Genomic DNA, 16,007 nt, shown 5'->3' with positions numbered 1-16,007 from the left:
CACAACTGGTGCCAGCATCTTGCAGAAAAGCCTTGTCAGAATGATTTACAAATTGTGTAAATATAACTCCACAGCCCCTGTCTCTCTGCACCAGCTCACTCAAGAGCATCATTCATTTTTAAGTAAGTAGGAGACTGCGACTGGAGCTTTCAGCATCCGCCGGGGAAAGATCCATGGAAAACAGAAGGGAACGAAAGAAGAGGAGGAAAGGAGGGGAGGGCTCACGCCTACATTGCTGGGTGTCTGGATTGCAGTAAATGGACCATCAAAAATTAAGCTAGAGATTGGATTAAAGATCTGTAGGGCCAGATCCTCAGCTGGTGTAAATCCACTGTCTTCGGTTCACACCTGAGAAACCATCTCTGCCTTTTCCAAGTGGTCCCTGCAGGTCGGGCTCCAAGCACATTGGCGTGGGGGTAGAGGGGGAGTGCGTCGCGACTGCTGATGCTGTCCCTGTTCTGTGGATAAATCAAGGACGTGGCTTTTCAGGGCTGTCCATCCACCAATCTTTCATCAGCACTAAATTCGCTAATAAGAAACCTGATCCGCCCCCGGCTCACACCTGCTCTCCAAGGCCATGATCCAAAGCTCCCTGACATTATTGGAAAGATTCCCATCATATCACTGGGCCCGGCTGGAACAGAGCACGGGCCATGGTGCAAAAACAGGGGAGAAGCCAGGAAGGAGAAAAATCCCCACGCTTCGATTTAGTTTCAGAATGAGTCTGTCATTGCAGCTCCCTTTCACCTTTAATCTTTCCACGGCGAGGAAAAAACAGTGCTCTTGTCAGTTAAACATAGCATGGCTTAAGTCAGACGGAGACGGCTGGAAATCACACTTCCAGGGCTAAATTTAGCTACCTGAGACGGGCTTGCATGGACAGAATTTGAAGACAATAATCTTTGTGTCCTCACGCCTAACGGCAAACTAAGCTGCGGCTCTGATGCTCAGGAACTTCCTCCGACAGTCAAATCCCGGTGACCGATTCTGTCTGGTCCTCTCCCACGTCCTGAGGACAGACAGGAGATTACAGAAGCAGCCAGGAGTCAGAATGAACGAGGGCTGGTGCCGAGGGGAAGGGGAGTCGCAGATGATCTGAATCAATGCACAGGCTTGTGCGGGCATGTAACACGGCTGCAAACAAAAGCAAACACCATTCTAGGATGTATTAGCAGGAGTGTTGTAAGCAAGACACGAGAAGTCATTCTTCCGCTCTACCCTGCGCTGATTAGGCCTCAACTGGAGTATTGTGTCCAGTTCTGGCCACCACATTTCAGGAAAGATGGGGACAAATTGGAGAAAGTCCAGAGAAGAGCAACAAAAATGATGAAAGGTCTAGAAAACATGACCTATGAGGGAAGATTGAAAAAAATGGGTTTGTTTAGTCTGGAGAAGAGAAGACTGAGAGGGGACTTGATAACAGTTTTCAAGTACATAAAAGGTTGTTACAGGGAGGAGGGAGAAAAATTGTTTTCCTTAACCTCTGGGGATAGGACAAGAAGCAACAGGCTTAAATTGCAGTAAGGGAGGTTTAGGTTGGACATTAGGAAAAACTTCCTGTCAGGGTGGTGAAGCACTGGAATAAATTGCCTAGGGAGGTTGTGGAATCACCATCATTGGAGATTTTTAAGAGCAGGTTGGACAAACACTTGTCAGGGATGGTCTAGATAATACTTAGTCCTACCATGAGTGCAGGGGACTGGACTAGATGACCTTGCGAGGTCCCTTCCAGTTCTATGATTCTATGACCAGCCAAACAAGAGTTCAGGAGACCAGCAGATTGAGTATCATCAGCAGGGGCCTTCCTGGATGCAGGCCATGATATTAACCCTGTTATCCCAAGGGATAGTGACTGGTTGAGACTGTACCAACCTCTGCTCTCCGAGGGGATACCGAGTTGATGGCAGAGTTCAGCAGGGTACTGGTACATACAGCGCCTAACACAATGGGGCCTTGATTCTGGTTGTGTCTCTAAGTGCAACCATCACACGGATCAATAGTAATAACAGAGCACAATAACAATCAGTCCCTGATATCGCTCCTTCTGCTGTGATAGAGGATACGGTGCTCATGGCAGAGCGCATTAGGAGATGGAGTTAGTGGTCATGTCCATTGGGATACAGTGTGAATGGCAGAGCCCAGAAAGTTCAAAGGAAGCCTTAGGCTATTCATACTATGGTAGGTTTGGGATGGACGCTGAACCCACTGCTCCGAGTCTGTGTCATGGGAGGCCAAGGTGAAGGAACGAAGGCCACAATATGCTATTTGGCTTCTTCTGCCGGAGCAGGATCCGCTCTCCAGCCCCATTTCCCCGTAGCTTGGGGGCTGGTGAAACAGTCTTCGCCATCCCATCTTGGGTCCCCGGTCCCAAGCCCCAGTCCCTCACGGACCCCCTGGAAAGCAAGTCCCTAGTATTCCATGCGCATCTCCTCCAGTTCTGCGCAGTACACTAGCTATCAAACCGAAGTCTACCTTGGGAACTGTGTGTGTGTGTGTGTGTGTGTGTGTGTGTGTGTGTGTGTGTGTGTGTGTGTGTGTGTGTGAGAGAGAGAGAGACCAGAGAGAAAGAACTGTGGTTCCCTGTGCCAACCACGGGGTCCACGTTAGACACTCATGCGAGGGCGTGTTCACACACCCACCCACCCACCCACCCGGGGCTGGAGCACTAAGGAGGGGGCTATGCTGGGAAGTAGCGGTGTTTATCACACCACAGAGATCTCTCTGCGTTCCAGAGGTGTCTGGCTTGCTGTGACCCCAGGGCAGCAGCCACTAAAACACCGAGGACAATTTGTGAGGTGCGGAAAAAGACAGACAAAATTGGCAGGCGGAGATAAATTCCCATGATGCTCTGAAGAGGTTTAATACATTTCTGCAATATAAACAGACCTTTTGGCTTTTCTGCTGTCCAAGTGACCTGGAGCTAAATGAGCTCAGACAGTTTGCTAATAAGCGCTGGTCTTTATCTGAGACACAGACCTTTCTCTCTGGTCTCTCTCACACACACACACACACACACACACACACACAGTTCCCACATGCACTTACGCACACACATACACACAAACACATAGGCAAACAGGTGCATACATACACCCACATGGATCACAAGTGTTTATACATAGATTATACAGACATGGATCTCTCATACAGACAGTTATGGATCTCGCACACCCAGACAACACACCTGCACATAAACACAGAGATCACGAACATGCATTTCTCACAAACGTACACACTCTCAGATCCCACATGTCCATACACAAACAGATGACATCCACTTGCACACCCACAGCCATACACAGGACTTACACACACACACACACACACACACACAGAAAGAGAGATCACGCCCTCTCCCATATGCATGAATCATCAGTACATTACTCCTGAGGGCATTCTGCGCCATTGTGCAGGGGAAGAGGAGTCCCATCCTCCCCAGCTCAGCCGGACTAGCAGATGAGGCTGGAGCAGGGTAGGAGCCACCAGCCAGGCCTTCCCCAGCCCCGCCCCACAGTGATTTACCTCTCTGCCAGCTGCCATGGGCACCCAAAACACACTGCTGGGGAGGGTCGCATGACCGCTTTTGTGGCGTCCCTTTGCTTCCCCCTCAGAAAGTCATTTTGCTGCAGGAAAGCAAAGAAATCTGCAGGGGACATGAATTCTGCACATGCGCAGTGGCGCAGAATTCCCCCACGAGTAGCACATCCACATCCACATATCTGATCCATGCTCCCACACCCACAGGTAGATTTCTCTCCCTCTCTCACACACACACACACACACAGATTGATGATTTCTCTCTCCACTTTAGAATGCATCTATGCAAACAACGCTGGAAAAGGGAGAACAGCTTCCCAGACCTCAAAGGAACAAGTCAGGGTCTGTTCCAGTGTTTCCTGCTCACGAGGCTGATTTCCTCGCGTGCAGCCACCGTGGGCTCTTTGAAGATAGCAGCAGGGAAGGGAGGGATGCACATTGGGGAAAAGCATCTGGGGATTAAAGGACTGAGGGCTAAATTCAAGGCTGGTGGAGCTCTACTGAAGCTAATGTTGCTGTCCCACGGGTGAACCTAAACGGGTTTGTTTGTTAAGTGTTTGGGGAGCTAGGTAGCACCAGGGCTAGTGCATCCGCCTTTCACCTCCATGCACCTGGGCTGGGCAATGTCACCACAGAACCACCACCATGGACGTCATCTGGCACAACTGGCTGGTTGTTTGAGGGGCTCCCAGGCCCCTCATTAACGCACAGCCTTCCAGGACTACGTGTTAACAGGTTGAGATACATGAGTAGCTTGTACAGCCAGGGAGCTGCAGCCTGTATAATACAGAGGGCTGAGAGATTAAGGAGCAAGGCGTGTCAGCAGAGCTGTGAATTCCAGTGTAGTGGAGGCTGAGAGGCAGAGCTGGGTGGGGACCAGCGACTGGGACAGCAGGTCAGCACTGAGGCGCACTGGCAGAGCTCTGTGAAAGAAGTTGGCCCAGCACTGCCCTGCACAAAGCCCGGTTTACCCCGGTTTGCACTTAGCCCCTCACTTCTATGGGCACCGGATTAGTCCATCGATCAGGAGGACGCGGCTTGCCGTTCATTGTGCAATCTGTGCAGGCGAGTTCCCTGACCCCAGGTTTCAAATGCGTCTCAGTCCATTTAACACACGCTGTGCCGTGCGGCACCTCTGACCTGTCATTACGATGCACTGATTTCATGTTTTAAATAGAGCCGACGCACAGAAATTTGCATGCTTGTGCGAGCCATCCGTTCCATCCCCCAGCCAGAGATGCTCGCTGCTGTCACCCCATCCGTTCCATCCCCCCAGCCAGAGATGCTCGCCGCTGTCACCCCATCCGTTCCGTCCCCCCAGCCAGAGATGCTCGCCGCTGTCACCCCATCCGTTCCGTCCCCCCAGCCAGAGATGCTCGCCGCTGTCACCCCATCCGTTCCGTCCCCCCAGCCAGAGATGCTCGCCGCTGTCACCCCATCCGTTCCGTCCCCCCAGCCAGAGATGCTCGCCGCTGTCACCCCATCCGTTCCGTCCCCCCAGCCAGAGATGCTCGCCGCTGTCACCCCATCCGTTCCGTCCCCCCAGCCAGAGATGCTCGCCGCTGTCACCCCATCCGTTCCGTCCCCCCAGCCAGAGATGCTCGCCGCTGTCACCCCATCCGTTCCGTCCCCCCAGCCAGAGATGCTCGCCGCTGTCACCCCATCCGTTCCGTCCCCCAGCCAGAGATGCGCGCCGCTGTCACCCCATCCGTTCCATCCCCCAGCCAGAGATGCTCGCCGCGGTCACCCCAGCCGTTCGCAGGGAAAGTCAGATAAACACCGAGTTTGATTTCCGTTCAAACACAGGCAAAGCGAGATGGGCGAAGTCGTCGAGAACGCAAACGACCCATTCTGGCTGGTGCTCGCCGGGGTAGAGTTACAGGCACCAGATTTGCTTTTGCTCCCAATTCAGACCTAGCCCAGCCTTCACCCAGGCTTCTGCCCAGCACTGACCCAGCTGCCCTCTCCCTGAAGAGAGTCTGCTACCTGCTTATGCAGAGAGATCACTTTGGCCCGACAAGAGAGCAGGATCGTGTTCCCTGGGCAGAGTGGAGGTCTCTCTCTGTCACTCTGAGCTGACTCTGACTCCACTGGCATTGTGCCTGGCCTGGACGTGGCATTATGGTAGCATGGCCAGCTCCCAAGGGGGCAGGGAGATGCATACTTTGGCAGCTGACTGCCCCAGCATGGAAATAACATACAATGGCCGGTTTAAGACTCTCTTGGGATGTAAGGCCACACTTGTGTACGTTGGGAGCTACAGCTTGGCGGGAAGGAAACTCCCAGATCCAAACACTGGGAAAGTCCCAATCCAAATCAGAGCTTTGCAGTTGGCCCCTGGCTGTATAACGCCAGATCCAGACCCCCTGAACTCTGGGAGCCAAATCTATGCTTTGCAATGAAGTCTCGTCTCTCTCCAGTGGGGCTAATGGGAGCCCCAGCTCCAAACAGCCCTGATAGCAAAGGGCGTCCCTAGCAATAATCTTCCAGACACCATCATGGCCAGCGGATGTAAACAGCCACCGCTTTTTCCCTTTCTTTGCAAGGCCCTGTTAGTTAAACTGCCAAGCGCCAAAACCCACTGAAGGAACATCACAAAACTACTGGAGCGAGTGTCAGAAGGACCCTGGGGATGATCTCACGACTATTTCTTTGCCATTCATTTAAAAGCAAAACAAAGCCAACCCAAGCCTTCCTGTCTCATCTCCTTTTAGATCGGACGAGGCAGCTATGGCTGGGTAATCGATGCTTCCATCACCAAGAAACCTCTTGACAGTTTCCTCTGACATCCCTCCAGCCTCACACCACGCGCTGGAAGAACAGCCTGCCTGACCCTGTCCCTGTCCCAGTCCCAGGAGGGTTAATGGACGGTCACTTACCCGGTACCAGACTATCTCCCGCATCCTGCCATCCGTCTTGAAGTTACATTTCAAAGTCACGGCATCCCCGACCACCACAGGCGGAAGCGGCTCAATGCTGACAGTCAGGTAGCCTGTGAAATACCGGAGGAAGAGAAACACAAACGTGAGCCAAGGCAGGGCTGGGAAGCGGGCGCAGGCCTAAGTGAGCTGGAAAACTGGTCCCAAGTGGCGATGGAAATGCAGACTGGCTTCCACGTGCCCACCCTCTATTCACTCCTCTGCCTCCTCCTCCTGCAGACACGACCGCATCCTCAAGGAACAATAATTGAGTCCAATTTCCCTCTGACCTGCCCCTCGGGGAGTCATTTACACCAGTGCCGGGGGTGCAAATCACTACTGCTGCTGTGCAGAGACTACGGCCTACAATGCAGGCCAATAGTGTCTCACTGTTCCCGTGTACTCCCCCATCGGTCTCCATCCGTTGCCTTTTTAGATTGCAAGCCTCTTTGGCAGCAGCCATCTTTTCATTCTATGTTTGTACAGCGCCTGGCGCGATGTGGGCCTGGTATTGCAAATACACCTCTACCCCGATATAACGCGACCCAATATAACACAAATTCGGATAGAACGCGGTAAAGCAGCGCTCCGGGAGGGGCGGGGCTGCGCACTCCGGCAGATCAAAGCAAGTTCGATAGAACGCGGTTTCACCTATAATGCGGTAAGATTTTTTGGCTCCCGAGGAAAGCGTTATACCAAGGTAGAGGTGTAATAATCAGAAATGATTTGCCCCTCCCCCGCACCGGGGGGGTTAAAGTTTTCAGCATCGCCAACACCAAATGTGCAAAAAATAGCCCGAGTCAGGCCCTCAAAATCATGACATTGGCTTACACTCGGGTTCTGTTCCCAAGCTTTCCTCCGCAAACAGGAGGGCTAGCAAGTTACCTTTTTTTTTTTTTTCTTGAAAGCTGAGAGGCTCATGTAATCACATGACTCCCAGAGCTGGGACCGTAAGTAAAACACCAGATACCGTAAGATTCGTGATCGCGATTTGAGTCGGTGACGCTGCGTTTTACACCTCTTTGCACTGGTTTAAATGGCTACACAAGTTGGAAGCGTAACCCCTGATCAGAGAGAGAGAGAGAGAGAGAGAGAGAGAGAGAGAGATGTTCCTGGCTATGCCCCGTTCACAGGGGCTATGGGACTGTTATGGCTTTCAGCTTAAGAGCCAAGCTCAGTAGCACAAATTGAGTCAGGTTTATAGGAAGACTTGGAAGGATTCGATTTTTATCAGGGAATGTCAATAAATGTCAATTTCACCATACACACCCAAACCAGAAATAACTGAAATATACAGAAAGGCAAAGTAAGAAAAACGCTGCTCGAGAACTTACTAAAGTTCGAGGTAGGGATATTTACTTTGTATATTCTGACACGTGACATCCAATATTTGTGTTTTAGTGGCTTTACCTTTTTGAATCTCAGCATCTACTACCATTAAATAATTATCTGATCTCCCCCATGGTCTGACTTCCCACAATTTCCTGCAACTGTGAACATTTAAAATCAATAAAAAAAAACAGAAAAATAATCATTGATACTATCCACCAAAATGATTAAAAAACGTATACCGCTTTCTGCCGCACCAGCTTAAAGAGCAGGAAGTCTCTGGTGTGTCAATCGCCACACTAACAGTCCGGCCAGTCTGATCTTGCACCTTTACAGCAGCGAGTTCAATGGATTTACAGCAGGGCTGGCAGAATGAAATCTGTTCCTGCTATACATGGAGCATTTCAGAAACATGTGGCATTGCCTTGCTCCCACTGACATCAAGGGGAGGTTTACCAGAAATGCTGACGAGATCAATGTGGAGTGTTTTGAATTGTCCAGCAACCTGGACAGTTCATCTTTCCCTGCCCCCGGATATATCTCGATGCCAACAGATCTACGGAGAAAAATAAAAGAAGGGGGTCCGATCTCTTTAAGGCCAACAGGTCCAGTGTGCGATGGGGGGAGGCTTCAGGTGGGAGGATCGGGCTGAATGACACCTACTGTCTTCTCTCAAGGTGAATCTCAGGATTAATTATCCCCCAGACAGCGACTCTGAGGGTGATTGTTTGGAAAGGGGACACGCGACCCCATATGAGTCACACAGCCCGCGTCTGGCTGGCGGAGCAGGTGCTTATAAAGGTACCCAGGCTTGCTGGTTACAGCAGCAATGGAAGGCACAGCTGCTGGGCAGGGGCGGTCTGCTTCAAGGGAGGGCAGGGAAGCCAGTGCAGAGAGATGGACCCGTCCCACCTCTTTCCAAGCAGGCGTGTCGAGTCTGGATAGCAGAGAGAAGGGAGCAGCAGGGCAGGCCGAGTGATAGGACAGTGCCCGGTGCTGCTAGAAGACCTGGAGTCCCACGGGTCAGTGCTGGGAAGAGCGTACTCATCTCTGAGCAGGCAGTGGAGATTGGCTAATGCCCAAGCAGCACCTGCTCCTAGGTGACCCATGGGACACGCAGTTGCTCTCCTACCCAGCCTGGCTCATCGCGGGGAAGGGGACAGACCAGGTGTTCACATTCGTTTCAGGTCACAACAGGAGTCTGGAGATTGAGTCTAGTTTGTCCCAGGTCCAGCAGGCAGCCCCTCCGCAGAAGCCATCCAGGGTCAGAAAGCTGGTGGTGTGGAGCGGGCCACAAGTCGGGACTGGAGGTTTTTCTGATTCAGAGATATCACTCCCCATCGATTTTTAGCTTCAGCATTTCCTGTGTCCCATGATCCCTCCCCACTCTGTAGCTACAGCCATCTCAGGCCCTCTCCCCCCACATTTCTCCCTCACTCCTTGCTCCTCTGGGGCGAGGGGCAGGCAGTGAGAGTGGCCCCGATGGAGTGAATCTGTGGGCATCACTCTCCAAATACAGGCGAGCTGACCGGCCTGTGTCTCCGCCCTCCCCCCATCACATTCACCCTGCACTAGCTTGGCCCGTGGTTGTGCAATGGAACTGCAAGACGTTGCACCGATCTGTGCTCTGTCCATCACTGGGGCAGGATCCTGCTCCATGGCAACTCTGGATTCCTTGGGAGCTAGCGATGGAGAATAAGCACAGGCAATTCTTGGGCAGGATTCCAAATCAGCTGCTCACATCCAGCTATTTGGAGTCTCCCAAGTCCCCTCAACTTTCCCACCTGGCTTCTCTCACTGTAACGCCCATCAGAAATGGTTACTTCTGAGCAGACCGATCATCCATCTAATCCCATAGCCAGATAAATCAGAATACCTGGGCTGGTGCCCTGCATCTGGGAATGACCAATGCAGTCTGCTGTAGAGGACGGTATTAACAGCACACCTAATTGCAAGACACAATGCCATTCTTCCTGACCTCCTTTGACAACTTGAACCGTGAAAGCATGAGGAATGAGAGCACTTTTCCATTTTTTCCTCACTGATGGGATCTCAGATTCTGTTCCATTTGGTCTTGAATCTGAGCTGTTCACCTCATGCAGCAGTGAGTTCCACAGGTTGCATATTCCACAGTTACAAAATGAAACTGACAGCTACCAAATGAATAACACTCAGGCACTCTCATAAAGGAGCATCCTCACCAGAACGCAATCAGGGGAGAGAACTACCACATGGTCTACATGGCTCTAATCAGGAGAGGGACTGCACCCACCTGCAAACACCCCATCACAAGATGTAGATTAAAATGCATTGCTGAAGGAACAAAACCAAGTAATGGAGGCATAATGTAAACAGGGACAGGAGCCAATCCGCAAAGCCTTCCAACTATGGAGATGCCGAAGGGGTTAACAAAACACTCAATGAAACAAACAAAAGCCCACTTTTTGAAATCAATCAGCACCTGGGAACTACAGACAGGAGCTTGCTTCTTCCGAGTGCCAGGGCCGCCCGGGGGGGTGGGGGTGGGGGCAAGTGGGGCAATTTGCCCCAGGCCCCGGGCCCCACAGGGGCCCCCACGAGAATATAGTATTCTATAGTATTGCAATTTTTTTTTAATGGAAGGGGCCCCCGAAATTGCTTTGCCCCAGGCCCCCTGAATCCTCTGGGCGGCCCTGCCGAGTGCTGCAACCATACCTTCCCACCAGCCAGGGGGATGCAGGGAAGAAGAGTGGTGAAGCTGGTGGGGGTAGGGGAGCAGACAGGCCTGTGTTAAACAGCTGCTTCTAATTGGCCCTGACAGCGAAATCTTCCAGATCAAACAAGCAATCTGCTCGGGGATGGAAAAAATCCAGGGGCTCCTGAGACTCCCATCCCAGCGCTTTGCTAGGGAGTGCATTGTGCATCAGTTACACAGAGGTCTCCTTGCTTTTCAAACTGCTCTAGAGCACCTGGGATTTTTCAGGACCATTAACAGTGACACAGGGGGCCCGAGGCTACCGAAAACCCACTGCACGGCTATCAGGACTTCAAAGCATTGCGCTCACACTAGCCTCGTCTGGGTTTCCTCGCCATTGCGACGTGCAGTGGGAATACAGTCAAGAGGTTTAAACTGGAAGTTGGGAGAGCCAGTATATTTGGAATAGCTCCTGCAGCTACCACCCTCAAACGCTGGAGACGCCATGGTCATGGGATTAAGGGTCACGTTGTTTCCCAGGTCTGTGAGTCTAAAGTAGCTAGGAAGCTGTGAAGGAGGCACAGTTCACCTCCATCCCATTGCACCAGCATTTAATGTGTAACATGATTAAATGGATGCATTGCTTTGATTTATGAAATATCCTGGGAGCCAGGCGATTTGGGTTCTGTGTCCTGACTCTACCAGGGATTCGCTATGGGTCTCTGGCCAACTTTTCCAAAAGTGACTGCTGATTTTGGGTGCCTCCAGTTTTGGTTGCCCAACCTGGAACACCCGTTAAGTACTTAGATAGAGTAGACACATATTATCTCTCCCTGCCTCAGTTTCCCCATTTGTAAAACAGAGATAACGGTAGTGACTCAGCTGAGTGAAGTGCTTTGAGCTCTTACTTCAAAGTGTTCTCATGGTACAATGTTAAGAACTGCCCAGTGTGTTTAACAACCCCAGCCCGTGCACTGACAGAGGGTGTGATTGCATCACAAGGCAGTGACAACACACGCTGACACTTCTGTGGCACCCTTATCTCTGGAAAGAGGCCCTGCTACATGGCGGTACAGCCACCCTGCGTGTAGTCAGTGCTCAGCCGAACAAGAACCTCGGCGCTCTCGGCACGCAGGTCCTGCTCGCCCCCCGCTCTTCGCAAAGGGCTTTGGGTCAGGCTCTGATTGCGTGCAAATAGGCTCGGGGGGGTGGAGGGGGGGGGTCAATTGACTTGGGTTCCCTGGACTCAGGCTTCCGGGCTAACAATAGCAGTAGAGATGTTTGGGTCGGGCTGGAGCCCAGGGTCCGAGACCCTCCCCCCGCGGCCGGGTTTCAGACCCCGAGCGTCTACACTGCTATGGTTAGTCCCAAGCCCCACGAGCTGGAGCCAATTGAAGCGGGCTCTGAGACTCAGCACCAGAGGTTTTTCTTCACAGTGCAGACTTACCCAGAGGCCCAGGGAGACGCGGGGCTTGTCTGCACCGCTAATAAAAGCGGCGCTGGTGACCTTGGGGTCCCTAACACCCGGGAGCGACCCTGAGGGAAAAACACCGTGAGGACAAAGCACTTCGTGAACTCGCCGGGGTCAGCTCCGTATCCTCATGAGGGGCTGCCCTCGCTGAGGTTACCACGCCGTGAAGCTAGAGAACCTGCTAGTCACCGTTTTCCCCACAGGATGCTACTTACGCCAAGGTAAGAAACACAGGGGTTTAGTAGCGAAAACAGGCCGAAGTAACTCAGCCGAGATCACAACAGGAAGCCAGTATCGGAGCCCGAACTCAAACCGGAGTCTCCCGAGTCCCAGACTAGCACCACCCCTGGCTGCTTCGCCTCTAATCCTGCTACTGTGACCAAAACCCTGCCTCATGCGCTGACCGACAGCTGATGCCTCAGGGGAAGGCGGTACCCTCTCTCCCACCCACACAGACATTGTAACACTGGATCTTAATCAGGGGTATGGGGGGAGATGGGGAACTTCCACCCTGACCTCCCACCACACACACACACACACACACACACACACACACACACACACACACACACTGAACCCATGTCCAGAAGCATGAAGCCTGTGTCCCCCCGGGCCCCAGCCTTACCACCAGTAACTCACTTCTCTCAGCAAAGCAAAGCTGTTGGCATGGTACTGATTAGCCCCGTCTCCATCACTCCAGACCCATTTTAAAGTCCTCTAAATTGCTCAACTCCAGTCCTCGTGGGTGTGAATCCCGCAGATTAATTAGAGGGTGTGTAAAGATGTAACCCCTGTTTTATCAGCTCTGCCAATCCATTCCAATGAGCGGTCCCCACCCTCCCTCCCCCAGCAAGCTGGCAGCCCAAGGCTGGGCGAGCAGACGAGCGACTGATCCTTCTTAACTCCACGCTTCATTATTCTGAATACCTCCATCACTCTCCCTCCTGTATCTGTGACAACATTTATGGTGCTCCTATTAAGAGACGTTTAGTAAAATAACCAGCGATATTTAAGAATTAGAGAGACACACACGGGGAGAGTCTGGGAGATAAATCTCAGCTCGGATGTTAAAGGCTCCCGGAACCTTCCGCTGAGCGACACTGCAGAGGAGGTAGTGGCGCTCCACTGTTCCCTACTCCCATGCACCTCTTGTCTCCCCTAAGTCCCTTTTCCCATCCCTTCCTCGCTTTCCTCATTGGCAGCCATTATCCGGAAGGGATTGGGAGTCAAGATTCTCAGGATCTGGCCCCAGCTTTGCCTCTCATTCCCTTTACAAACTTGTCAGCTAAGCGGTCGAGCCTACATTTCCAAAAGTGACTGGAGAGAAATGTTGGGTGCCCAATTTGCAGTCCCCTTGAAGAGTCCTGATTTTCAGAGGACAGGCGTTTTCTGATATTCACAACCTTTTAAGATACCACCAAGAGACTAGGAGGCAATCTAATGTGGGGGCACTCATGTCAGTGAAAATTAGGCACCTGGGCACTGCTGAAAATCCCTCTAGATGCGTGTCTGCTTCTTTAGGCTCCTAAATGGCTTTACAAATCTGGCCCTGCACTCAGGCTGTGAAGGCCCAGGTCCGGCACATGATCACGCAGTTAGTCCACAGTTGAGGTCAAATGAGATGATCCCCTGTCACCCCTTCCGGCTTTCAAATCGGTGTGTATTCGTGTGCAGCAAGCACATTTTTATCTGAGCAAATACTCACAAGCAATGTGTCGAGCGGCTTTTGCTCCACTCCCCTCCCAGCAGCCCCGGAGTTCAGCAGTCGGTTCAGCCCTGATGGAGCCCAGGAACGGTAAAGGAGCGGGGCGTTAAAATCCAAAGGCCAGCCTGGCCGATCAGCTGCTGTCTAAATCAGATGGGCTGCCGAGGTGGGATTTATTTGTGCTTGATAACGGGCGCTCCGTGCCACGCATGTCCGGAGCGAAGGAGTCACCGCTAGCTCATGGAGATAAATTCCAACACCCGCGCGGTGACGACGTTCCCGCCATGCTGGGGCAGACACTATTGTAATACCTATTATTACAACACGGTAATCGCTGCGCTGGTCGGAGGAGGAAAGTGCTTTTGAAACCCAGCTTTCGCTCGCTGTCAGAACATTCTCTGAACTCTGGGGAAATCGGAGTCAGTCGCAGCAGAAACAGACTGGGCTAACCATTCACTGGGCTCTCAGGTCACCCTCCCGCCCCCTCGTTACATTCCCTGAGCATGCCGGGTAAGCCGATGGGGGTGCCTCTGCTGGCTGGAGGAGAGCAGGAAGATGGAGATTTTAACTTAAATCAAGCCCTTTTAGTAGGGAGATGCTGCATAGTCCAGTGGCTAATGGAGATATTTTTTCGTCTGTCTGTGTATGGTGAAATCAACATCACCGACATTTACCGACTGCCAAGATATAAACACCCAAGATACGGACCATTCATTCACCCATGGGCCCCCTATCGGTCTCTTTCCTGAGACAAATGGCAGGGAAAGTTATCCCGCCGCTTCAGAGCTAATACATGGAGATATACCTATCTCATAGAACTGGAAGGGACCCTGATGAGCCATCAAGTCCAGCCCCCTGCCTTCACTAGCAGAACCAAGTACTGATTTTGCCCCAGATTCCTAAGTGGCTCCCTCAAGGATTGAACTCCCAACCCTGGGTTTAGCAGGCCAGTGCTCAAACCACTGAGCTATCCCTCTCCCCTGCAGAAGAGCAATGTTTCCAGGTCCCAGAAGGCTGCGGGGCGGGGAAAAGCAGAGGACCAGAAGAGACATTTAAAAAATGAAAGCCGCTTGGAAGGCGAGTGCTGGAGAGGATGGGAGTGGATCGAACAGCTGTGCAAGCGCACCTTGGGGAAAATACATTAGGGCTACACTGAGCAATCATCTCATCCCTTGCAACCCCATTTCCCTTGGTCTGCTCTTGCCGCGTAAGCCTGGGTGACTTGCTGGCAACGCGGTGAGTGGCTGCGTGAGGTGGGGGAAGCCTTCACTTAGTCTGTGTGAGGGGGCGCAGAGTCTCTTTGAATGGGGCCAGCTAGGGAGCAGAGGCAGTGCCAGGAGTTTCGTAAGAGACACATCAGTAGACAAGAGGGGTTCTCTTTTTTACACGTTCCTCCCGGGCATCTGGCACTGGCCACCGTGAGAGAGAGGATGGTCCATGGGTCTGACTCCCTATGGCAATTCTTAGAACCCCGTGGTTTTTGCAAATGGGAAACACAATCAAATGCACAAGTCACCCACAGCAGCCACTCCTGGGGCTCCCGTCTGGCAGGGCCGGGCTCAGTTCCCCACTCCAGAAGCGGGGGGGGGGAAGGGGGGAGTTGCAACGCCACTCGCTCAGGGATGGCCCGGCAGCCCCTCCATCATGAGGGGTGGGAAGGGTGCCCAGGCCAAACCTAAGCGGTGCTGTGGCCCCATGCATCAGGCCGCATGCCCAGAGCTGGGAGCTGGGACCATCCCTGCAGGGCCAGAGCGACCGGCGCCACTGCTGACGACGCCAGCCACTGCTGAGCACTAAACTGTGCTGGAACGAAGCAATCCCTCTCCCTGGCTCCCCTGCTGCAGCTGACGGCGACAGGGGATGGATCACTGGATGATTCCCTGTTCTGTTCATTCCCTCTGGGGCTCCTGGCCTTGGCCACCGTCGGATGACAGGACACTGGGCTAGATGGACCTTTGGTCTGACCCCGTATGGCTGTTCTTATGTAGTCCTGCTAACCCCTTGGCTTCAAGTTCAACAAGACAATGAGCCATGTTTGTTGCCCCCCATATCTCCCTAGCAGCATTGGGGTGGGAGCCTCTCTCCCTGCTCACTCGATGGGCGATACAATCCCTGCTTCCTGTTAATACTTTATTAAATGAGCACATGCCAGAGATAGGAATCAGAGCACTGCATTCTAGCCGTTATAAAATGCTTGCTTGTCACTGGATGGCTGTTTTATTCTGTTTCGTTTTCCCATCTAACTTCCTCCCATCGATTGCTGCAAACAGATTGCAGGAACATTGCCGAGAAGGGGTCACGAGGTCGCCTGATTTCATTTCATTTTTTGTGTGTGTATTTCCTAGTGCTGGTGAAAAAGGTTAGATTGACAGC

General features: G+C 52.4%; 1 protein-coding gene across 1 annotated transcript in view; it reads right to left on the bottom strand.

The window, feature by feature from the left end:
* Positions 1 to 6,492, bottom strand: part of IGSF21 (immunoglobin superfamily member 21) — a 164,616-nt gene extending 158,124 nt beyond the window's left edge. The window contains exon 1 of the mRNA XM_065421377.1: positions 6,417 to 6,492. Within this exon, the coding sequence (XP_065277449.1) occupies positions 6,417 to 6,440 (24 nt within the window). The 5' untranslated portion in view covers positions 6,441 to 6,492. The remainder of the gene's footprint in view (positions 1 to 6,416) is intronic.
* Between the last annotated feature and the right edge of the window lie 9,515 nt (positions 6,493 to 16,007).

The sequence above is a fragment of the Emys orbicularis genome, chromosome 22 (genome assembly GCF_028017835.1).
Source record: "Emys orbicularis isolate rEmyOrb1 chromosome 22, rEmyOrb1.hap1, whole genome shotgun sequence".
Taxonomy (NCBI): domain Eukaryota; kingdom Metazoa; phylum Chordata; order Testudines; family Emydidae; genus Emys; species Emys orbicularis.
Note: the sequence above shows the minus strand (reverse complement) of the source record. Positions and strands in the feature narration are given on the sequence as shown.